This window comes from Lissotriton helveticus, chromosome 9, assembly GCF_964261635.1.
Source record: "Lissotriton helveticus chromosome 9, aLisHel1.1, whole genome shotgun sequence".
Classification (NCBI taxonomy): Eukaryota; Metazoa; Chordata; class Amphibia; order Caudata; family Salamandridae; genus Lissotriton; species Lissotriton helveticus.
The window spans coordinates 1137735648-1137761707 of record NC_136070.1 but is presented as its reverse complement, the minus strand read 5'-3'; the positions used below and the strand labels follow the sequence as shown (position 1 = coordinate 1137761707).

Sequence of the window (26060 nt, the reverse complement as noted above, 5' to 3'; positions counted from 1 at the left end):
ATAAACCACTTTGGATTGTCTGAATATTGTTTGGTTGATGTAGGGTTGAGGGTAGTCTGTAGAGTGTTCGTGCTGAGGTGTCATGCACCATATTCAATCCACCTCTGCACAGGAAAAGGGGCTGTTGCAACACCTGAACATAAATTGCTACATCAAACTAATGAACGCATTTTCAAACGATGGGCACAAAAACCCAGGCAGTACCTAAAGCTGTGGGTTACAAGGCCCAATGCCCACTGGCAACACTGTATGCCAATCCACCAAGCACAAGGGAGCGATTAAAAACGAGGAAGTTGGGCTATTGTAATAAAATTGCAACATAACATAAAAGGTGTGCTCTATGAAGTCTGAATGTGCTTGTGCTAAAAAAAAAAATACACTGCATGACATCACAGAAAGATTAAAGGCTACCATATATTCTAAATGTGAAAAAATGTACATGTGATCAGAGGACAAACTCTCAAAGAAGGGCAATTCACTTCCGAATAGAGTATGGTTTTAGTCTTATTGCACATCAATAGTTGACACAGCCAGAGCCAACATGAACTAAAACAAAAAACAAACATTTTATGTACACATTTTGGAAGTGTGTACTTAAAATTGTTTATGTTTTTATTGGAACAAAAAGCAACGGTGTCACAAAACACGTGTTGGCTGTACCAACTATTGATGTGAAAGTTGAATAAAAACGTACATTATTCAGAAGTCAATTGATTTTCTTTGAGTGTTTGTCCTCGAATCAAATGTACATTTTTCCAGATGGATTTATTACCGGTTGGTTAACTGGTGATCAGAGTTTAATCGCCAAGCAGATAATCCTTTAACCCACATGGTTTTTTGTATAGATTTTAAATGCATTAACCTACAATAATGTAGGGCTATTTTCAAGGCAAATTCAATTAGGGCTGAATTTTATTTGCCCACTTCAATAACCGTTCAGCTTCCTCAGCGTTCAATTTAAATGCACATTTATTTAGATGCATCCTATACATCTTTAATAAAATACTCTTATAATCATCATAAAAATTACTTTAAAAACTTATGATACTCTAGAAATATTTGTCAGTTTAATAAATATATTCAATTTTCAAAGTATTAGGTTAACAGGCAAATATGATAAACATCTCTGCAACAGAGTTCCAAGATGCATATAGTTCAAAATATTTAATCAAGTTCATATCTGTACAAGAATATTGAAAGCAAAAAGTACATGTTAAATCCTCAAAGAGAACAGCATTTCAAATAAGTTTGTGTTTGAAATTCGAATCAAAATCCATTAATGAACAGTCTCGCTCTGCACCAGTACGTCCAAAACCGTAAACATTGTGCTTCACAGTTGATGAAGGCTCATATACATTGCCGTCAATGTAGAATGGCCAAAGAATTTTTCCACTGTGGCAAAGCATCTCTTCTTTGTTGCATCCTTGGTGATAATTATAGTGACACCAGTTTAAAAATGTGCAATAAATATATTTTCAAACACTACTTCCACTTCAAGTCACAAACAAGTGCTATGTGATCAGAGGGATGCGACACGCTAGGCAATGCCTGGTGTGTAGTCACTTCTTCGTGACTTGGCAAAGGGATTACTTGCTCAACCTCCAAAGCTTCAGAGTCAATAAAAATGTAATCCAAGCACCCATGAAACCCACCCACATAATTGGTGTAAGCAGGTTCCCCACAAGCACTTTTCAGTTTGAATGAATGAGCGAGGGACATGTTACACCTCTCTTCCTCTCCATTGGACGTCCAATCTTCATGATCCTCAGGTACGCACCCATTTCTGAAAAAATTAAACATTCCAGATGATGGTGTACTGTTGAAATCCCCACAGAAAATTATAGGTATTCCAGGATACAACTCCGATGTAACATTCTTGATGTGGGTAAGAGCTATGGCACTTTGAAGGAGGCGTATGTTACCACCTAGGAACATAGAAAGGCAATAGATTAATATCATAAGATCACTGGTATTATTCCTTATGTATACATAGAACACCACACTGCATTTGAGCCACATCCCAGTTTCTTACATAGGATTTCAACAAGACAAAGTAGTGGGCATCCTGTAAACAACATTAGCAAATATGGAATTGATTCAGCACAAAAACAGTCACTAGAGAATAAAGGCTACAGTCGTTCTTAAATTACTCTCAAGATAACTAGGTAAATTGTATGCATTAATGGAGTTTAAACTGCCATTATAAATTAGTAAAAGCATTGATAATATACAATCACAACTAAAAAAAAATATGAACTGGAAAATAAAACACAGAATTTGATATAGCATACAATTTGAAAAACTCCATTTTTAGATCTGCTTTTCAAAAATGATCAAAAATCGATAGTACCTCCTTAGTGGATTTAGACCACCAGCCCACCGACAAAATGTGCTTTCGGTAGTTAATTTAGGATCAAAAAGCCAGCAACGGCATTGGCCTAAGCAATTTAATACCTGCCAGTAGAAGATCACAAAATAAACCTAATTCAAACAACATTTCATGAATCTTTAAAATAATGCTAAAGCTTAAAAGCAGCCATAATCGCACTACAATAATTTCAATGTATGTGTGCTCAGAGCTGTAAAACCTATAACTAACCTGAACATTCCCAATGTGGCGAACCACTAGTTTATCAAATTTTAACTTGGCGAAAGAGTCATCATTCCATTCGAGGTCAAGTATCAATCTAACCCCGCTTCATTACAAATCCCATTGTTCCACCTTAACATCAGTCCGAACAACTTGCACCAAACTATGGGGAAACTGCAATTGCAGTCCGGGCTTTCAGGGTTCTCTATTTGATGTACATGGGTAAAACGTTTTAAAAAGGTATAAGACTATTCCCAAAACTTTTTAAAATATAGGATTTTCTCAAGAAACTCTCTGAAACCACTCAACTCCACCAAATATAATTAGCACAGCAGATTTACTGTCATTTGGTGACTTCTCTAGATTTGGTGAATTTTCATTTAGCATTTTAGAGACCTAACGCAAAATGTGACTGACCAAAAAACCTGCACCATCTATGTACCAACCAAATGAAAAAAGAAAATACATCACTCAAACTCCCTCTAGCATGGCCAGTGGGAGTAATACAAATAAAAATTAATGCTGTTCAGCCTCACTAAATAGAAGGAGAGGATTAGAGATTTAGGGAGAGTGACGGGGGATACCGGCGGTAAGCACAAGTCTGGAAGCTGCGGGCGAGCCACCAAGCGTCCATGACATTCCACTGGTCACGTGGCAAGTCTACATGAGTTTGGCAGCAGAACGCAGGTGCTTCTCGGTTTGGGTGGTTTAGTCAAATCTCTGCTTTCACAGGTCGTAACAGACTATGGTTCACTGTTGCACGCTGCTCCAGGGCGACACCGCTTAGTCTTCACTAGGGCCCCCCACCTGGCATACAGCGGTTGCAAAGAACGGCACACAGGGCGACAGCTCTTTAAATGGCGAAGGCCCTCTTCTGTCACAGTGATGCGCAAGGACGACAGCCCCTAATCTTCGCCACCTCCATCTGGGATATGTGGGTCGCAAAAATCGCCAGACAACCAGCGGTCCAGACATGGACCAGAATCTCATACTCTTCTTCAGGGATCCACTCAACAGGCTTCCCACTGGACCTCACTCCCTTACGGGACCCTCCGCCCTCATAGGGTCCTCTGGTTTCGGCAGGATGCTCCAGGGCAAGTAGTCTTGATTCTCCAGCAAGGGTGGCACACCTTAGCCCATAATTCTAGTCACAACAGGCTGAAGTCAAGCTGTACTTCTCCAGAGTGATGCACAGCTACAGTCTGACAAATTTTTGGGGAGGTTGACACTCCCCCTTCAATAATCCATATCGATTTCCAGACACAAGTGATTTAGTGTCTAGCTTCTGTTGTGGGGGCTGCCACTTTGCCTCCTAGACAAAGGACAGGGCAGAAGAATGAGCATTTCAGTCTGTCAAAGCAGTAGCAACTCCACTCTTGATAGTCCCACAACACAGGCCATGGGAGTGTCTAGAGCATCACATCTGGAGGTCAGCCACACGGATATGTGCCTACCAAAATGTTACAAAGGCCCTCACCCCTATTCATTACGATTCTCTTACAAACCCCCATCTCCTTCCTAAGGTATGCCCAGCACCCACGCCCCACTGATCAGTGAGTTTTTCAGACTCAAAGAACCCTTTTGAGGTACAAACGAGAGCCTGGCTGTCCCTTTCTCCAGCGTGTGCCCCACCCAATTCTCAGGAATGCAGGGAATCCACAAATCTGCCTGTGACAGTTCCATCCACATGCTTTACCAAAGCCCTGGGCTTCCAATTGGGAACCCACAGACCTCCATGTACTGTATTACACAAAGGCATACATACACTACAGCAGCACATGTAAACACACGTAGGCTGCATAATAACATGATACAGACCAAGGAAGAGTTATGTACACAGCAGCGGTGGTAGGCCTTACTCCACTTACACAGGTAACTCTACTAATCTCCATTACAAAAACTGTACACTGCAACCACAACACTCTTGCTACGAGTCCTAAATGCGGTCGCTCACTCTTCTACCAACCCCACCCGCAGTCTATTCAGCACCCTAGAGGGTAGATAACTTTTTCAATTGTCCCCTACCCATGCATATTATGGGTCATCTTTTGACTCCTGTTGCCCCTCTGGTTGCTCATTGGCCTGAGAGAGGCCATCTTACGAACTTGTGGAACCCACAGACCTCCATGTAATGTACCACACACTGTCATACATACATTACAGCAGCACATGTAAGCACACGTAGGCTGCATAATAACATGATACAGACCAAGGAATAGTTGGGAACACAGCAGCGGTGGGTCTTACTCCATTTAAATATCTACATGGCCTCCATCGCCGCCATCATCAGACAACATGGACTCAGCATCGTATCCTACGCTGACGACATTCAGTTCATCCTCTCCCTCACAAAGAATCCAGAAGACACCAGACTCTGTTTCCAGGAAGGAATGAAGAATGTAGCAGCCTGGATGAGGGACAGCTGTGTGAAGCTCAACTCTGAGAAGACCGAGGTCCTCATCCTCGGACCCTGCTGCACCGCCTGGGACAACTCCTGGTGGCCGCCCACCCTCGGGACATCACTCACCCCCACCGACCACGCCCGGAACCTCGGCATCATCCTCGACTCCTCCCTCTGCATGAACCGCCAGGTCAAAGCAGTCGCCTCCTCCAGTTTCAACTGCCTCCGGATCCTCCATAAGCCCTTCAAATGGATCTCCTCCGACTGCAGAAGGACCGGCACCCACACACTCATAACCAGCAGACTTGTTTACGGCAACGCCCTCTATGCCGAAATCAACAAAACTCTCCTACACAGACTTCAAACAATCCAGAACACTGCAGCCAGACTCGTACTCTGAACTCCGCGGTACAAGCACATGACCCAACACCTACGCGGCCTTCACTGGCTCCCCGTCGAGTTAGTATCTGTACTAAAATCAAACTACAATAATACATTTATTTTTTTTAAGAGTCACTTTCAAAGTCCTCACCCACGCCTACAAAGCCCTCAACAACATCAGACCCAAATACCTCAACGAGAGAGTCTCCTTCCACGCACCCAAGAGAAACCTATGCTCTGCCGAACCTCACCCTGGCAGAGGTCCCCCGCATCTGCAGAAACAAGACTGGAGGAAGAGCCTTCTCATACATCGCAGCAGAGACCTGAAACGAGCTCCCGGTGAACATCAGATGCTCCCCAACCCTGCACGCGTTCAGGAAGAACCTCAAGACTTGGCTCTTCGACTGATCCGGAGCTGTCTCCCCCCTCTCCCCCCCCCCCCAAAAAGCGCTTTGAGACCCTCACAGGTGAGTAGCGAGCTATATAAATCCCCTGATTGATTGAGGTAACTCTACTAATCTCCATTACAAAAACAGTATACTGCAACCACAGCACTCTTGCTACGAGTAAATGCGGACGCTCACTCTTCCACCAACCCCACCCACAGCCTGTTCAGCACCCTAGAGGGTAGATAACTTTTTCAATTCTCCCCTACCCGTGCATATTATGGGTCATCTCTGGGCTCCTGTTGCCCCTCTGGTTGCTCATTGGCCTGAGAGAGGCCATCTTACAAACTTGTTATCAGTAGGCAAATCTTTTCCACCCCTACTTCCAGGTCATCCTTGGCATTCTCATCCCTCCGCACTTCACTCACGCATCCCTTCTCAGAACTTGCCCAATCCAAAATATCACTCATTCGGGACTGAACCCTGAGAACTCTGGAATCAAGCCAATGTGTGGCTATTCTTTTGGCTAACAGCAGTCCCACAGATGCTAATTGACTTTTGATTTTGAGTTGCTTCTTTGGCTTGGGTAGTAAGACCAATAGGCGAGGTTTAACAAACAGCCACGAGTCGCACCACAAGGTCTAGCCACTATCAACGTCCAGTAATTAGCAACCTGCTGGCAAAACCACGTCATGTGTTACAAAGGATGCATCAGCTACACTACATCTCAAGCAAGCAGCCGATCTGGCTGGGTATACGCTCTCAAATCTTAATGGAGTACGGTAGGTGTGGTGTAAGTAAAAAAATGTGACAATTTATGCCTGGCATTACTAGCCACATTCTGCAACAACGCACAGGCCTTGCTCCATTCATTCTCAGCCAGTGTTTCAGCAGGGCATCATCTCACTGCAGTTGAGCCATTAGTGGCATTTTCTTAATGTCTCTTCTCAAAGTACTACATAGGCACAAGATCTGACTCTTATAAGACCGCTTACCTTTTAGTCAGTTATGGGTTTTGTGAACGGGTAGCGATACCACAGATGCAATATAGAAAAGTAAGATTACTGTGAATGAATTAAAACTATTGAGAACTGCAAACCAATAACTCAACATGTTGTTATGAGTTCTGTTTGCAGAAACCTTTAAAGTAAGCCGCTATGGCACTGATTCAGAGTTTGTCAGAATCCAGGTGCTTTATAATCGCACAAGATAAATAATGAAACCCAGATACTTTATCGGGTGCAATAAATAGCACCTTTTATGAGTTTTTGGGGAATAATGTGCCGATTTTTATGCTCACCGGACCAAAATCTGCACTGCACAGTAAATACTGTACACCTGTTTTCAAGTTAAATTCCAGCAGGATTAGCTGGCCAAACACGAACAAACTGTAAGATATTTAATGCATCCAGTAATTACTGGATGCGGTAAATACCATGCACCTCGTAATTCCAATCCCGGCACAACAAGGGGTGAATGCACATGTCAAATAACATCTACCAACTCGTAATCAGGGCACGTGTACTTCAATGGACAAATAAATGTACCACTGCGGTTAGTAGTAAATTTACAGGGGAAAAAAAGAGAAGTTTTTTTTTTACATAAAATCTAACCCTTCCCCCTTATTGGTGCACCTGACATATGAACAGATGCGAGTTCACTCGGAATAGGGTTCATAAAACTTGTATAAAAGGGGTCATGACCTTGGGAGAACAGTGTGAACGTTTGCAAATTTAAAAATCAGATTCGGAATTGGGTGGACAACTTAAAAAGGTGCAATCATCAGTTACCTACACTTTGGTCTCATTCTAACAGAAAAAATGCTGTACGTGATGCCCACATTGAAAACATTTGGTTTGCTATTACAATAGGCTGCAAGTAAATCCTTACCTTCGGCCTGGCTTTAAAATATATATAATGTTTTTAAACAATACGGTATAAATTTCTGAGTAACTTAAAAACTATGCCAAAGAGTCAGATAAGCTGCACACCAATGGATATTTCTGCAGGGGGGTCCTCACCTGACATCCCTGCAAGGAGTTCCCCTTTTACACGTAAAATGGTGTCACACAGAGTCCAGTAACTGCGAAATAAAACAAGCATTTGCAATGCAATAGGTCTCACATTTATGAGAGTTTCAGCTATTGGCACTGTAAATGACAATGCCTTTCATTTACAATGCCAATAGCTTAAGCTCTCGCAAATGCGAGACCAATTGCATTGCAAATGCAAGCTATACATTTTTGTACCCGCGTTAGGTGAGCGCATGTGCGGACAAGACAAAGCTATGTGAGAAAACAGTGCTTGGAGGCTGTAATTAAACAACACAGATAACAGGGGGAGGTGAGGGGGTTGCCAGGAGAGGTTACGAAATGAGACAAAACAGAACTACTAAGCCTTTTGACCAATGAACAGCCACAGTTTACAGTGGACAATGACACTAGCCAATGGAAAATGTGGGCGGAGAGTAGGCGGAGCTTTAAGTCCTTACCTCAATACAGCATGCCTCACAGAGCAGCGCATGCGTTGCCCAGGCTCGACCTAAAAAAATAGCATTGCCATGATGTGCACTAACCAAGCATTTGTTTTGAACAGGATATTGAAGCGGTTTCAGATTAGCTTCTGGACCCAAGATTCACATACAATAGATATTAAAAATATAAAGCATTAGCAGCTACCAGAAAATTACCTTTCGGGTGAAAGTATAGGTGGGTGTTTGCAACACATATCTTTCTAGAAGGATCCTTTGTCGACTGAAAAACAGACACCTGCAAGACAATTTCAAATATGTTAAGAAAAAGTATTAAGAAAATGCATACAATACCATAATGTCCTCAGAATAGAGGGTACCCTCATTCTACAAAGCAAGGTCAATAGAACGGAAATATCTACCTTTGTTAGAAAATCTAAACTGCCATTCATAACATTTTTCAAGGGTTATATGTTGGAGGTAAAATTGGAATGTTATTGATGCCAAAAGGTAAAATAAAGTGCACTATCGTTTTAATCCTGCCACTACTTTTTTTCCATATTTATCATCTGTTTTTCTTTTCCTTGAGCTCACTAAACCCGAACTTCAGAGGCTTCTGGGCATGTTCCTTGTAGGCAGAAACGTTCATCTCTCAAACACACAAAATAACGGGAAGAATGCTTGCAATTTGCCTAACCACTAGCAATAGTTTGGGATAGCATTCCAACCCTTCCTTCTTTTACTCACATGGCCAACCCTTCCTTCTTTTACTCACATGGCCACCTTAGTTTGGATCCAGCCATATGAAAATCGGTCTTGCTTCCTGCTCCAATATGCACAGTAAAGCCTGAAATGCCAGGGCCTTCCTGAACCAGAACACAAGCAACCAAAGACAGGCCTAGCTGTTCAAGCTGGACTGGTCCTATTAGAGCAGGGTCAAGGCTGATTTGCATACGGCTGGGTCCAAACAGAGGTTGACACCACTTTAATTTAAATTCTGGGAGCAATACTTGTTTTGGTATTGTCTTAAGCAGCAGTAGTCTAGGGAACCGCCATCATAGTTGTGAGGTTATGTTTGCGACCAACTCAGTTGCATCTTAGTCATATAAAGTAACTGGAGGCACTGAAGAGGAAGGACCATGCACCAGCCACTTTGTCTAATTTGACTTCTTCTGCACTATAGGTCTGGCAGCAGCGTTTCTATGTTGTTTATCAGCACACAACAAATTATAATGCATGCGAGTAAGGCAGTGTTTTTGTTGGGTGCTTTGTAGAGCAGGACAGTGTAGCCTTGTGGTCATCCTAACGCTCCAGCCAACAAGACGGACAATAAACAGAAAGGCATGCAGAGGTGTCTTGAAGACTCAAGAGGCTTGGAGAGCACTGGACACACGTCTGGGCATGCCCATCCCACTCGGGGTGACAAATGCAAAAAAGAACAGTTGATGGACAGAATGCAGAACAATGCCACACATTCGCCCCAGTACAGAGATCTGGGCCTAAATCTATTGTTTTGTTGCTCACCATCCCATTCCAGTTCGAAACCAGCCATATGCAAATCAGTCTCGACCCCGTGCCCAATGGGAACAGTCCAACCTGAACTGCCTGGCCAGGTCCTCCCAAAGAATGCTGATAAATTCAACCCAGATCTGTGACTGGGGGGGTGACTGTCTAAAATGCTGTGTATATATATAATAAAGAATTTCAACATGCGACCTTAAGTTTCCTGTATTCTTGCTTTCGTATATCTCATTTTGTCAAGGAGGGAAGTACAAGGTGGTAATGCCTCAATTCCTTACTGGTATTTTCATTACTCCGAGCCCTGTCTCCTCACTTTCATCCATTTCCCTTCCTCCCAACTAGTCCATTCAGGGACAACTGGTTAGGTGGCATCTTATGCCTTGGTATTAACAGGACAAGATACGGGGGTGACTTTATTTCGCCAAACTATGCTGGGATTGTGTCTATGAAGACATACCTGCCTCATTCTGTAATATGTAGAAACGAGGGAGCAAGACAGAATAATACATTTAGCCAGGGTTTTAAGTGAGATGAAAAACCTGAGCGAACTATCAAAAGTGCGTGACCGATGTAATTAATAAATATAAAATACAACAAGTAACATTACACCTACAAAAAGGCTCACGGTTGGCTTGGTCAATGCTTCTTAGTTGCAGGAGATAAATAAGCAACAACTACGGCTTCATTGTACATAATCAGGGCCATTGTAATTATATGATTGTGCGGCTGTGGCGATTTTCGCATTATTATGGGTTTGCCGAATTTGCCACATTATCAATGAACTGCTGTAAAATCTGTAGAATTTCTTTTTTTATTGTTTCTAGCTGAAACGGTTCAAAAGCTACTAAAAGCGCAGTGGACACATGGCAGAAGGCCCTTTACAAAGCTGGACTGGTCACCTTTATGTTGCTTATTGCTTGTATTTGAATAGTAAATTTATACTAATGATGTGCAACCAATGCCCAGGCAGTAATTAACAAGTATAAAAACAAAATACTATTACAAAATATGCCGCATATTTTGATTTTTCTTGGCGCATAATTTACTCAACCCTGCCACATAATTTGGCCATCTGCTGCTGCACAAGTCCAGTGGCCCTGTATATAATATTGAAAATGCTTCGTTCTGACATGATGCAAGTGTGAAAGTTCTATAACGAGCCTGGTTGACGTCACATTAAAGGCAGTGAAGGGTGGTACTGCTGCAGAGTTAAGATGTGTTTTCACCCGGACGTTGAGGGCAAATATGGAGAGCCTGATAGGGACCCATCTCAGCACCTGTTTTTTATTACTGCCGGTGATGAGCCCCGGCAGGACCCGGCCCACTTAAATCCCTGCATTTAGCGGTTAGTAATTGAGGCATTTCCACAAAATGGTTTGACCTGTAACTTTCCTGATCCATTGTTACTGGTTGCTGTCCACTGACTCCCATGCTTTGGTTATTTGCATCAGTTGCTTATGTTTCTAGGGACTGCCAAACATGTTGGTATTTATATAGCACAACCTTGGTTCATAAGCAGACAAAAGTTGGGATGGGTGTGCGGTTTGACATTGGGGGGAGGGGGGGGTCCACGACTGTTCATCACAAACAAGTTTCATAATTATGTCACATGCCCACAGGCACACGAACTGATGCGGTTTGCCCTGTTTCACAACCACTTCACAAGCATATGAACACTTGTGATGATGCCAGAGGGCAAGTGGCCCAGAGATGAGAAGAAGTGCTTAAGCTCCAATTATTCACATTGGTCACTAGACAACACCTCAAAACAACAACAGATAATGCCAAGGCCGGCTGCCCGTGGCCTAATTGGTACCAATAAGACGCCCAACGCCTCGTAAAGGGCAGTATATAAATGTAGTTGAAACACAAGTATGGTTGCGGTCACAGCAGATCTGTGCAGATTAGCCCCAGAGAGCACGTATCAAGAGAAATGCAATACTTTTAATTGGAGAGTAGTACCGGCACTTCTCAGAAACAAGCAGGTACTCTGGTACAGAGAACCTGCACTTCTATTTTTCCATTTCAAGCACCGATTACAGGATTTACACATTGAAGAGCAGGACATCAGAGTCAACCTACTCCTTTCCATTCTATCAGTCTTTAACGTGGACGAAACCATCCACAGCCATGGGAGGCTTTCCAAGGACATCACCCAAACTGGCACCTGGCCTGGACTGCTACCCTCCCCCCAACTACCGCCAGATTGGGATGGTCAGCCCAGTAGTGAGGGCAGGGCCAGAAAGCCCCGTGTCCCCACCAGTGCACAGCACCTCGCACTCCATGCCCCCTTTACTCTAGGAATAAATCTTGTGCTATTTGGCAGCTGCCACCCTGATAGGGCACAACATCCAATACTTTAGCGACCAATAACCTAATGGACTCCCTCCCTCACTTTGACTTTCAAGGACGGTGGTTATCTGACGGTTTCAACCTCCTGCGTTTTTCTCCCCTCACTGTATACATAAGTATTATGTATTTGCTTATATCTTTATGCATCCTCATGTCCTGCGATGTAATGCAATGTTTCTTTTCTTTTGTGTATGTAAAGCGCTCCGATACCCACTGGTCTAGATAGCGCTATATAAAACCTTATAAATAAATTAGATTGGAGGGGCACAGGGCAGAGCAGGCACACACTGGAGGCCGTGAGGGAAACGGCCGCGCTGCAGACACCGGCGGCGCTCTTCCTGCCGTGAGTGAAACGGCCACGCTGCTCACTGGACTACACCTCCCAGCTGCCCCACTGCACCTCTGACACTACTGCTGCGCCCGGAGGCGCCATAAGAACGCGGTGCCCCAAGCGCACTTCGAGGGGCACAGGGCAGAGCAGACACACACCGGAGGCCATGAGGGAAACGGCCGCGCTGCAGACACCAGCGGCTCTCTTCCGGCCGTGAGGGAAACGGCCACGCTGCTCACCGGACTACACCTCCCAGCTGCCCCACTGCACCTCCGACGCTACTGCTGCGCCCGGAGGCGCCATAAGAACGCGGTGCCCCGAGCGCACTTAGAGGGGCACAGAACAGGCACACACCGGAGGCCGTGAGGGAAACGGCCGCGCTGCAGACACCGGCGGCGCTCTTCCTGCCGTGAGGGAAACAGCCACGCTGCTCACCGGACTACACCTCCCAGCTGCCCCACTGCACCTCCGACGCTACTGCTGCGCCCGGAGGTGCCATAAGAACGCGGTGCCCCGAGCGCACTTCGAGGGGCACAGAACAGGCACACACCGGAGGCCGTGAGGGAAACGGCCGCGCTGCAGACACCGGCGGCGCTCTTCCTGCCGTGAGGGAAACAGCCACGCTGCTCACCGGACTACACCTCCCAGCTGCCCCACTGCACCTCCGACGCTACTGCTGCGCCCGGAGGCGCCATAAGAACGCGGTGCCCCGAGCGCACTTCGAGGGGCACAGAGCAGGCACACACCGGAGGCCGTGAGGGAAACGGCCGCGCTGCAGACACCGGCGGCGCTCTTCCTGCCGTGAGGGAAACAGCCACGCTGCTCACCGGACTACACCTCCCAGCTGCCCCACTGCACCTCTGACGCTACTGCTGCGCCCGAAGGCGCCATAAGAACGCGATACACCTCCCGCCTCGCGGGCGCCGGGCTAAGCCCGGGCAAAGGGCGGGCAGTCTGTGGCAGTCCGAGGCAGGACGAGGCTGGGCTGGGCAATCCATCGTGGCTGTTGTGAACGACTATTCAGTAAGTTTTTAGACTAAAAACGTTTTAAATGACATTATTTTAAATGTAGTCCCTTGTGCGCTCCTGGAGTATTTGTGCCGATTAAAAACAGTATTGTCTGTCACTAACTATCCGTTCATCATAGTCCCATAGTCCTTGGGACCAACTACCGACATTCAAAATGTCCAAAAACAAATCCACTATGGACAACTATTTAGTCAAAGTGGTAAATAAGATCAACAATGACCGGAGAAAGTCGCTGGGTCGGTAGAGTCAAGCTGACCTACCCCTTACAACTCCCATAGATGATACCGAAGTAATTGTGGACGCAAATTGTGACCATGATGTCATACCAACAGAATTACCAGCAACACCGGCCCCTAATCAGGATCTTTCTATAGTCTCTGATATCCCGCTACGCCGATCTCCTGCCCTGAGAACAATGAGGGCCTGTAGAAAACAAACTAAGCGTGGGGGGAATAACAACAAGAGAAGAGCTGAAAATATACCAAAGAACACTGCTTGTGACAACGAGGCTCCAATTAAGAACAATGCTGCTAATGTTAACACTGAGCAACTGGATCTATTAGCTAGTATCATAGAGGGAAAACTTGAATTTATTGTTAAACCACTGGTAGACAAAATAGACCTACTTACAGCTGAAGTGTCCAGGTTAGGTAGACTATTAGATGCGCATACTGGCAAGATTGACAGTCTTGGGTCCAAAGAGAGGAGTGTATCATGTAATGACACTGTCCCCAAACTACATGCTGGGGGGCCTAGTCGAAATAAATTAGATATACCAGCTCCGCTAGTGGAAAGCGAAATCGCTAAGGTAACAGACGGTGCCTGTAAGTATGCCTGGAGCATTACTACCCAAGAAAAGTCGTTCTATTAATCTTCCGCCAGATTGTGCACCTTATGTTGTTGTCCTTTCTAACGTTCCCCCTCTAGATGTTAGTCAGGACCTATCTCCTTTGGAATCACATGATTCGCTCAAATATAAAACGGTCTCATGGTTACATAGGCACTGTGGGTTTCCAACCAATTACTCTGACCACATTTTAACAACTAGAAGGGTACATTGGATTGGCAACTCAAAAAAATCCTGTAGGGGTGATTGTGTCATCGTTAATTTCAAATAATTTTTTTTTTTTGCAGAGTTTTATATAGCGCGAACTAGACCCGAACTGAATCAGGTTTCAGAGCGCTTTACATAGCACCAGTTACGTTACATGAGGACACGCATTCATTTTAGGCACGGGGAGATTAAGTGATTTGCCCAGAATCACAGGAGGTTTTTGGCGTCGTTACCGAGACTCGAACCCAGAACCCCAGGTCCGAGGTCGAGCGCCCTAGCCGTTAGGCTAACTCCTCTCCCCTATCCTCAGCATGTCGCAACTGTCTTGCTTAGAGCAGCCTCTCTAACTCCAAATGAGAATGAGGTATTGGTACGGCCTTTGGTTTTTTTTTATAATCATCTCAGTAAGATATCCACTGTTACTCAAAGAGCTTGGCCCCTTACCTCCAATCACTGCCCAGCTTTTGAGGTACCAACGCAGAACAGATACCAAGCTCTGAGTGCCCTGGATCAGAACGATTGACATCCAAAGGATACTGGGCCTTTGTTGTGCAAAACACATAATGCCCAAGAAAAGAATTCAGGTGGGACAAGCACAAACCCAAAGCAAAGCTGGGATAAATCCACTAAAGTGATTACTGAAAGTGGCCTATTTTCTGCCTCTGTTAAAGAGAGGTGGGTGAATAACCAGCGTCCGTTGCGCGTTGAGGACCATAATGCTGGTGTAATTAAGGTTGACCAACTTGTACACGGTGCCAATCACAATGGTGTCCAGGAGAACCACAAAAACTTTATCACATGGGGTACCTCTGGGGTTGAGAAGAACCCTCACAATAAGTATACCACTGTAGATAGTGGGCCCCCAGGGGAGCCCATGACATCTTTACCTGCTAGCAATAAAGTAAAGAGTAGCTATGACCATAGAACGGCCCAACTTTGAGGGAGCTAATAGCCATGCAGTAAGCACACCAAGTATAAGCTACGATGAGGTGGTGGAGTACCATTTAATTACAACTCTAGACACAACCCCTGCTACAAGTAATTGTATCCGTGATGTTATAAATAAGGGGTTGCTATCAGTAGAGGAAACTCCAATCAGCCATCCTAACCTTATAGTGATATCCCGGAACATCGCGGGTCTGGCTAAAAATCTCTCAGATCCCGGTTGGTCTAATTATATAGACTTCAGTGATATTTGCCTGCTAAAGGAAACTTGGGCCCTTGATGTACCACACAGAGTAGGGTACAAAACCTTTAATATAGAGGCGGTAGAGTCGACCCGAGGGAGACCCTCGGGGGGACTTACAGTGTGGATTAAAGTGTCTCTCAAGGTAAATATTAAGCAATTAGAGACAGATTCAGCTGACATACTGGGGCTGGAAGTAAATTCAACGGGATGGTAGGCGCATTACTGTTTTTAGTGTATACAACCGAACGTGTGGGCCATCAAAAGTGTCAACAATCCTGGAACAAGCATTTACAATGCAATAGGTCTCGCAGCATTAAAGTTTGAGTTATTGGCATTGTGTATGACAATGCGTTGCATACATTTTTTTAGCAAACTTTGAATTGGTGAGCAATGAGAGTGTGTGCAAGATTATACTGTTGCTCACAGCTGTTATTATTCACACAGCTCTGATGATGCACCTCAGCGCGGGGCTGCCGGCAGTTATTTTTCACACAGCCCTGATGATGCACCTCAGGCACGGGGCTCACAGCTGTTATTATTCACACAGCTCTTATGATGCACCTAAGGCATAGGGCTGACGCATTTATTATTCACACAGCTCTGATGATGCACCTCAGGCACGGGCTCACAGCTGTTATTATTCACACAGCTCTAATGATGCACCGCAGCACGGGGCTGACGCAGTTATTATTCACACAGATCTGATGATGCACCTCAGCATGGGGCTGACGCAGTTATTATTTACACAGCTCCTCTGGCGAGACCGCGCTTTCGCGCGGTTAACGCCACGAGCCCTAAAAAGCACAGGTGGGGAGTTGGAGACCATGACATACCTCGATCTAAAGAAAAGGTTAAGGAATCTGCAGGCAGCGGCGTAGCAGTAGAGCCAACCGGCATGGTACCAGAAGGCAGGGGATGCTAAAGAGGTAAGAAAAGTTAGTGTGTCACAAAAACAAACTTCCTCCAGAAAGACAAGCACGGCAGTGGCTCTACAGGTTACCACCACTCTCAGGACTACAGTGCGGATTAAGGGGACGGATAGCTCAACAGAACGGCAGAGACAAGGAGGTCAGCTTTGACATGTAGGTGCCGAAGTGAGACTCAAGGGTCCCAGCTGTGAGCATGGGGTACCAGCAGAGAGCAAGGTGCCGGACTGGGAGACCAAGGGCGATGGATTGCTTCGGCTTCAGTACACTTCACTATTTCGCTAGGACATCAATAATAAAAGTACAATACTGCACCATTTTGGATACAAGGCGGCGCACCAACGAGGTCAAGCCAGCAAAGATTTCAAGGTCATCTTCAAAAAGTGGCAGCAGCTGAACTCAACCACAAGCACAGAAGGAGAAGAGGAGGAAACCTGGAAGCTGTGTGCAACTCAGGAGCAGGAGAGAACCAGGATAATGCCGTCACAGTGATGCCCCGAGCAGGCAGCGGTCTGTGGTGCGCACGGTCATGAAATGTACAGCTCGTAGAAGCTCAAGTCAGGGAGGAGATAGTGATTGCTCACAAAAGGGACGGATAAAGGTCTTTTTAAGACCTAAGGATTTTAGCATAGAGAAAGGAAGCATGCTTTGAGAGAATAGGGTTTGAAGCTACAGTACATTTTTGTGAACACAACGCAACACTGAATTCACCATAATTAGGGTGACCAGACGTCCCGGACAGTCCCAGTTTTCGGAGGGCTGTCCCGGTGTCCCGACGCTTTCATTCATTTTAAATACATGTCCTGGTTTTTGGGACAAAGGTCAAGCCATCCTGCAAAGGAGTATGAAAAGGTATGCTTTCATTAACTAATGTATCAGTTTCAGGCAGCAGCGGGTTGACCTCAGCAGCATAAATGCTGCAGCAGAGGTGAGATAGAGGAGGGCAGGGGTAGTCAGGGTAGAAGAGGCTAGAAGTCTTGACTTTCTCACCACCACTGGTGAACCATCACATTGAGTGCAGAAATGGGGTTTATAGGAATGGCCAAACGCAGGATACCTCAAGGAAGGACGGAGCTGGCAGGGATATAATGCCCTTGTAAATACTAACGTTTGGCTTAGCAGCCTCTATTTCTTTTCCATGTGTCTCTATGGTTCCGCCCTGAGGCACCTTAAAATATTTTTGCTTCTCGCCCTAGATAATTGCTTTGGTTAGCAAGTCATACTCGTCTCAGTCCATCCCCCTCCCCTCCACCCCCCCCCACTTTCGACTAACTTCCACGGGGGTCTGTTGGCTGACAAATTGGAGGCGTCGACGCTGGACCAATCTTCCTGATTTGGAATCTCAAATATTTTCTTTTCCAGCTCCGATGGGTCCTGTCGAAGGCTATTGCCTTGAAACATATATAAATGTGCACTATAAATAATCATAGTTGGTGTATACAGCCCTGGATTTTTATTCACCAGAGTTGTGCATTCTGGTACTTGTAGTATTCATTTTGTTCAATTGGACTACTGCAACAGCCAACAATAGTTTGTAAACAGGAAGTTCAGAACTGCTGGAGTTGGTTTTTCGTGAACTGGAGTTGTAGGTCTAGTTATCTCACTGGGCATTTGTGTAGTGTGCAGACAGAGAGGTCTGAGTTTGTGACACCCGCGAGGAGCGTCTCCACTGGGAATTTTCTCCAGTGGGTGATTTCAATTGACACCTCTCACTGAAATGAGGCAGTAGTCGCTAGTAAATATTCAAATGTAATGTTGAGAGGTTTCAGTTTTGGTTAGTAAACAAAACAGGACCTGTTTTGCAGCCTGGAATCGGTGTAATGACAGGTGTATGACAATAGATGGATAGACATGTCAGATGTTTGTGACTGTGTGAAAGTTTATATTTTTTTAATTGTAGTGTGCTTTGCTCCCAGCTGAGGTGTGACTTGCTCCTTAATTCAGGGAAGTACATCACGCTCACAGTAAAAAAAAAAAAACTTTGTGAGTTGGTGGCGATTTCCTGCTCGGGCCGTGCGGTAAAGGTGATGCTGGAGAGAGGGGAAGGTGCAGCTCAGGGCGGAGTGACAAGGTGCAGGGAGGGAGAGGAGCCCTGCAGTGGGAGGGGAATATTTTAGGGTGAGAAGTGTGGACGAGACAGCAGGTGTGGGAGATTAACCCCCCACGAGGAAGAGTGGACGGAGTCAGGAAAGGTGCAGGAGAGGGAGGAGAGGGAGGAGAGACCTGACATGGGAGTGAGAAGGACGCAGGAGACAGCGGGAGTGGGAAGCGAACCCTCCACAGGGAGGAGAGCGTAGGAGTGAGGAAGGTGCAGGAGAGGGAGCGCTTTGAGTTGGGACGGGAATATTCCACGCGAGAAGGACGCAGGAGACAGTGGGAGTGGGAGATGAATCCTCCACAGGGGAGGAGAGTGCAGGAGTGAAGAAGGTGCAGGAGGCTTGGGAGAAGTGAGGAAGGTACAGGAGAAGTGAGGGAGGAGTGTGAACGGTGCAGGGGAAGGAGGAGTGGGGGACATGAAGGAGAGGGAGCGCACGAAGCTGGGACGGGAATATTCCACGGTGAGAAGGACGCAGGAGACCGTAGGGGATTAATCCTCTACAGGGGGGGGGGGGGCGCAGGAGTTGACGGAGTGAGAAAGGTGCAGGAGAGTGAGACGTGAGGAAGGTGAGGAGAAGTGAGGGAGAGGGAGGGGTGGGAAAGGTGCAGGGGAGTGTAAACAGGGAAGGAGCGCTCGGAGCTGGGACGGGAATATTCCACGTGTGAAGGGCGCAGACAGCAGTGGGAGGAGGTGAATCCTCACCGGGGCGGAGAGCGCAGGAGTGGATGGACAGGGGGAGGAGCCAGCGCCTGGGTGGCAGGGTAGGTACCGGCGCAGCCCGTAGTACAGGTGGGGCAGGCACCAGCCGGAAGGTTTCGAGGACAGTATCCAGGGTGTCAGGTGCGGGGGTGGAGCCGGGCAGAAGAGCCGCAGCTGACCGAGAACCTCTGAACTCAAGCCCCAGCCAGGGCTCTGCAGGGGTGCCAGCCAGGACTGAGGTCGGAACCCGTCACCCCGCGCCGAGCCGCGGGCGGAAACGCACGGATTTGCCTGCTAAGCTGAGGATAAAGGTCTGTTTACAGCACCTGCGCGCCGGAGCGGAGTAGCCGCGCGCTGCCTCCCTGTCTGGTTGAAGCTGTCTGGACTCGTCCTGCGCACGTGTGCCGCCGGCGCGTGGATCTCCCCTCGGCTCTGGCTCGTGCCGGGGAGCTGCAGCGCCAGGTCTGAGCAGCAGAGGTAAGTCGCTATCTATCCAACGCACTTCTTTTTGGGACAAACCTTCTCGTCTTGTCTGCTTCCGCCTTGCTCCTGTCCGCGCGCCATAGAGTTCTGACAGGATTCCACTTTCGAATGCGTGTCACCCTGCACAAACTTTGGACTGAGCCTTGTAATGGAAAACCATCGAAAACAAGCTTCTCTGGGAAAAGTCAGCTGCTCGTTGTGAGAGGGCGGGGGCTGCCCGCGCATGCGCGCTCCGAGCCCCGGCACCAAAGCGGAGTGCGGCATCTGAAGTCCCGGGACGGGGCCCGGGTGAAGACCAGCGCTGCGGAGGAGACACGGAACTGGGGCCCGGGTGAAGACTAGCGCTGCGGAGGAGACACGGAACTGGGGCCCGGGTGAAGACCAGCGCTGCGGAGGAGACACGGAACACGCCGAAAGAGCCCGGTGAGTGGGAGAGGAGGAGGGGAGGGGGTGGTGGTGGTGGTGTGTGTCTGTGTGTGTCTGTGTGTGTCTGTGTGTGTCTGTGTGTGTCTGTGTGTGTCTGTGTATGCGCGCGCCTGTGTATGCGCGTGCCTGTGTATGCGCGTGCCTGTGTATGCGCGCATGCGTGAGTGTGGCTGTGTGAGTGTGTTTGCGCATGGGAATGAGGCACGAGAGGGGCACGGCACCGTGCGTACCCACGAGGTGAAATCTGCGCTCTGCGCTCGTGCACCTCATGTCTACATTCCCAAATACGGCTGACAATAGGTCTTTCGCTGACGCTCGACCTAAAAACTGGACAGCCTCCTTGTTAATAATGTAGACTCGCCAAGCATTCTGATTGGGGGGGATTTTAATTGTAATTTCGAACCAATCAGGGGGTTTGGTGATGTCTTTGGAGACGAGGACAGTGCTAACAATATCCCCTCTCAATCCTACACGGAGGGAGTGCGTTGCACGACCCTAGCTGTGCAAATGATAAAACTAGTTGCAGTACATGGAATGAGGGCTTGTAATGGTCGCTTCCAATCTGATTCTCCCAAGGCCCCCACTTTTGTTAAAAATAATTCCCATAGTTGTATAGATTACATGCTGGTATCACTTGATATTTGGTCTTATCTGATAGACTTTGAAATTGTCCCAAGGTATGAAAGTGACCATCGGCCGTTGCAGTTGTCAATAAACCATCGATTGCTCCTTAGTAGTAGCCCAATGTCAGATGTTCTCCTCTTGGAGAAGAAATCCCATGATGACCCAGTAATGAGCAATAATAGGCGTTCCCTTAAATGACCTAGCATATTGGGAAATGGGGAGGCATTGTCTAGTATCTATCAACTCTTTGCAGATACATTTTCCAATTATCTATCCCATCCAGTAGAGGACAATGATTTTATAGATACACACACCAAGTTTCTTACATCTCTTGTACCCTACGTGTCGAAAATGCCAAAAAAAAGGTTGATGCACAAAATTAGTGCTGTAGGGTCCAAACCCTGGTACAACAAGGAGTGTCGCTTATCAAAGAGTTCACTTATAGATGCTATTAAGAACAAGACACCAGATGTGATTAGGGCCCTTAGGAGTGAATACAAGAAGACCCAGCTCAACGCCAGAGCTCTTTGGGACGAGGAATGCTGGGAGAATATGTTATTAGCTGCTAAGGCTAAGGATAGTGTGGGGTTTTGGAAACTTGTTGCCAATGAGAAAAACAGAGATAAAACAATCGAGGATGTGTTTATTGACGAGCAAACCTGGGTCAATCATTTTACCCAATTATACGAAGCCCCAGGAAATAAGGAGTCAACTGTTGATGATTGCTCTAGAATTGCATATAGCACAAACCCCCTAGTGTTTAGTCTAGAAGAAACTGAGCAAGCTATTAATTCAGTTAAAAATGGTAAAGCACCTGGACTGGATAAAATACCTGGGGACTTGTACAAGCATGAGATTGGAGTGTGGGCACCCTACATTAACCATCTTTTTAACATATTTGCTACCGGTGGTAATTTACCTGATAGTTGGAGGGGCGCTGAAATCATTTTAATTTTCAAAAAGGGAGATAGAGGTGTCCCTTCTAACTATAGTCCCATTAGTCTTTTAGACATTTTGCAAAAGATTTTTGCAAGGCACCTTTTAATTCGTACAAATCAGTGGATTGACGAGAATGATGTCTTTACCAAATTCCAAGCAGGCTTTAGACGTAACACCAGTACAATCGATCAAGTGATCAGATTTTGCAGTATTTGTTGGAAATATGTTTTTTATTGAAGGGACATATTTATGTAGCTTTTGTTGACCTTAGGGCAGCTTTTGATTTAGTTTTGCGGGATCGTTTATGGGATTGTTTGTCTGAAATGGGACTACCAGTCTGCTTACTCGAGCAGATTAGAAGACTGCATAATAACAACTTTGCAAGGATACGCTGGGGTCCGAATGGGGAACTATACAATCCTGTTCCAATTAGGCAGGGAGTCCGCCAAGGGTGCGTGTTAGCCCCTACTCTCTTTTCTTTATTTGTCAATGATATTTCGGCACACTTGGATGAGAGTCAAAATGACTCACCTAAGTTGAATGGAGAGAGGGTTCCCGCACTCTTATTTGCAGACGATACCATTCTGATCTCGCAAACCCCGGGTGGTCTGCAAAACCTTTTGAACTCCTTCAAATTGTACTGTGATAAGAAGGGTCTAGAAATTAATACAAATAAGACCAAATGTATGGCCCTCAATCCTCACAAATCCTTCAAGGGCCATTTCCTTCTTAACAATCAAAAACTGGAACTTGTATTGGAGTTTTCCTACTTGGGTGTATCTCTGGACTCCAAAAATTCCAGGAAGACACAACTAGAAAAAAGTAAAACTATTTTTAATCAAAACACTTTACCCATCACAAGACGACATGGGGCCAGCATAAACAAATCTATTACACCAGCCCTGGAAGTGTTTAAATTTAAGGCACTGGCCGGTGCACTATATTGTGCCGAAATTTGGGGTATGAATGCGGGGAATCTTTTTAAGAAAAGCGAGAATAACTTCTATAGGAGTATTTTGAGATTGCCCACACGCACTCCACTCTTACTCCTTTTTTTAGACCTCAACATGAAGCGTACAGACGATTTTGCAGTACTCCGTCCACTCCTACATTGGGTTAGATTATGGAGTACTCCAGATCTTGCAGATTACAAAAGTGGTATTCTAGAAGTGATGAACCTTGATGTTTATAATACTAACCCTTGGTTAAAGCATGTAAAAACTTGGCTTATTCAAATTGGTCTTACCCACTTCTGGGAAAACCCTGCACTTTTGACACAAAGTTGCAAGAAGTTTGTAAAGGCAAGATTCTGGTCTTATATCTCTTATAACTCCCAAAATTATAATTTCTGTGGTTCTATTACAAGTAATTTTCTTAACTTCAAAAATGTACCACACTTTGAGGAGTTTTTAGATGAGATACAACCCCAGCTTGCAAAAAGTCTGTACGAAAATTTAGATACGGAATACTTAAAACTAATGTAGTCCTAGGTAGGTGGGAAAAGCACACCGGGACAACAAAAAGCTTGAACTGTACATGTTGTCAGTCCAACTCAAAAGAGGATGAGAAACACATATTGTTGTTCTGCACCACATACGACAGAGCAAGGAGACGATGGATAAAGCCCTTGTGTAATGCCCTAGGTATTCGTTCGTATGTGTAGGCATTCAGGATCATAAAAACTGATACTAGTCGTCTTACTGTGTTTTGTGTCAGTAGATTCCTATTGCTTGTAAGTTATTCACGCAAGAAACGGGGGTTGGAGCTGTAGTTGCTTAGCTGGCCGTTCGCTATGCAGAGGTTATGTTGTCCTGATTGTCCGAGGAATATTGTTGAGTCAATCTCTAGGATCATTCTCTATGGAGCCACCTTAAAAGTTTTTTTATCTTGTATTATAACAAAATTTTAAATTTTATGTGCCTTTTTAAACTTACGAATCAACACCAAACTTGATGAATTGTATTGTATTTCAGCTCCCCAACAGCATATCATGTATGCACTTTGTACCCACTGTGTAAAATGTACTGTTGTTTTTATGTCTTTTATGGCCAGATTGGGCCGAAATAAAGATTAATGAATGAAATAAATTAAATTAATGCAACAGTCGGCCCACCCCTCGCTCACCTGCAAGGCAGTGGCCTTTTGCAGCAGCTGCCCCTTGGCCGCCCCGTAGTCCGACAGCTTCTCCAGCAGCTCGGCGTGCATGGGCTCCGCCAGCAACGCCTCGCTGAGGCAGATGTCATGCCGGCTGAGCAGGGTGAGTTTGTCCGGCCGGTAGAAGGTGGCGAGGCCCTCGTGCTGCTTCTCCTTCAGCTTGAAGAGGCCCTGCAAGCCGAAAGCATCCAGGGCTGGGCAGAGACTGTCCGTGAAGACAGGGCAGTCCACCTCTTGCAGGCAGAGCAGGTCCGCGTTGTAGCCACTCAGCTCCTTGCGCAGTAGGGTCTGCCGGTAGTCCATGTCCAGGGCGTAGGGCGCACAGTAGGGGTACAGCACGACCCGGGAGTGCTCGGTCTGCGCGTACGTGTCCGCCAAGATGTTGTAGGAGACTGTGCGGAGGAGCGGCTCGGCGCTCACCCGCTGCGTGTACAGGTGCCGCTGTTCGAAGGCGCAGACCCCGGGCCCGGCCTCCACCGTGCAGCCGGCCTCCACCTCCCAGGCGGCGCCGTACCGCGGCGGGTCCACGCTGCCCGGGGTGCAGTGCAGCTTTAGCCGCAGCCCGATGTCCGCGTTGGTCGGCGTGTAGACCCGCTGGCTGCCCACGGGGGCCCAGCCTCCCGGCTCCTCGGGCGCCTCCTTGAACCAGCGGAAGAGCGAGGCCTCCAGCTGCCCGAACTCGATGTGCAGAGCGGGGCAGATGGGGAAGCCGGCCATGATGTGGCGGGGAAGCTGCGCCTGGCGGAAGGAGGGCGGGTTGCGCTCCACCGTGTAGCGGGCCTCCCCAACGTGCAGCACGGCGCCGTCCCGCCAGGCCTCGGCGTTGAGCAGCTCGTCCGGCAGCTGCTGCTCCTGGTAGTAGAGGCGCACGGAGGGCTCGGCGGGGGAGGCGGACGGGGAGGCCTTCCCGCCGCGCTTGCATTTCTTGGCCTTGCTGCTCTGGGCTGCCTTCACGGCGTTGGTTGCGATGCGGGCCAGCGCCCGGCCCAGAGGCTCCGACTGGTCCCGCTGCATGTGCTTCTGACTGCCGTCAAGAGTGAAGGAGAGGGTCAGCTTGGGCTCCGAAGGCACACAGCGCACCACAGCCTTCTCCATCCCGCGAGGTGGGCTACAGGTGCTGGAGCAGGCGTAGGGCCGGAGCGGGTAACCCGGGACACACCGCAGTAGCTTCCAGGCCGAGAGCCTCAGCATCAACCCGGCGCCCGGTACACAAGGCCGGTGAGGATTCTAGCTAACGGGACAAGGTAGAAGAGCCATTCATTACCGGCTTCCGGGAATCGCAGTTTACACCGGCATAGACACAGAAAAAAGACTAAATGTACACCCGTGTGAAAGACAAGTCGGCTGACGATATCCTGCAGGCGTTAAGTACGACCAAGACCAGTTCGGAAATGTGTCAGTCTGCCTTCTGTTCAGTTTCAATCTGGAGAAATAGCCAGTATATGTAGACTGCTTTAAAAGCAAAGCACAAATCAGTTGAGCAAAAAATATAATTCGTGTGTGTGTATCCGTGTGTGTGTATATATATATATATATATGCACACACATTTTTATTTAAGCAGCAGTATTGAGACCTTTTTATTCTAGGTACCTAGGTGGTGTCGGATCATTGTGAGATATAACACATGAACATTATTGCAATGTTAAGATGGCCGCCTTCTTCACGAGGTTTGGGCAGAGACTCGCGATGTGTGTCTGTTTTTTGTTTCGATAAACTGTCACATTATGCGAGTCTATTTCTCTTACGTACAACATCCGATCTCTGCAAGAAACGTAGTACGAAAAGCGACTTTCACATTTGGATGCTTGGAATCGCACGTGTACGTAATAGAGAGGTAGACATGCAAGGGAGTAAAATGTCCTAGGTTTTGCATCTCTAAATTTTCGTTCTATGAAGGACACTGAGACAAGGATTATGCATGTCTTCTTTTATTTAATCTGTCCCCCTAGTAAAAAGCACACCAAATAACATCAGTAGACCAATAAAGCGCTACACGTCTCGTGACT

At 46.7% G+C, this 26060-nt stretch overlaps 1 protein-coding gene across 1 annotated transcript; it reads right to left on the bottom strand.

Moving 5' to 3' along the window:
• Positions 1–1042: 1042 nt before the first annotated feature.
• PDE12 (phosphodiesterase 12) lies at positions 1043–25353 on the bottom strand. The gene is made up of 3 exons (XM_078661570.1): positions 24024–25353; positions 8448–8526; positions 1043–1925 (listed from the first exon to the last, which is right to left on the bottom strand). The coding sequence occupies exons 1-3, from the start codon at positions 25242–25244 to the stop codon at positions 1483–1485; spliced, it is 1743 nt and encodes a 580-aa protein (XP_078517696.1). The 5' UTR covers positions 25245–25353; the 3' UTR covers positions 1043–1482.
• Between the last annotated feature and the right edge of the window lie 707 nt (positions 25354–26060).

What these genes read in the sequence shown, in the direction of transcription:
- PDE12 (XM_078661570.1), bottom strand. Translation starts at nt 25,244, where the DNA reads ATGCTGAGGCTCTCGGCCTGGAAGCTACTGCGGTGTGTCCCGGGTTAC. An exon ending in AAAAGGCCACTGCCTTGCAG is followed by an intron (nt 8,527 to 24,023) that starts GTGAGCGAGGGG and finishes ATTGTCTTGCAG; the next exon opens with GTGTCTGTTTTTCAGTCGAC. An exon ending in CCTATACTTTCACCCGAAAG is followed by an intron (nt 1,926 to 8,447) that starts GTAATTTTCTGG and finishes CTATGTTCCTAG; the next exon opens with GTGGTAACATACGCCTCCTT.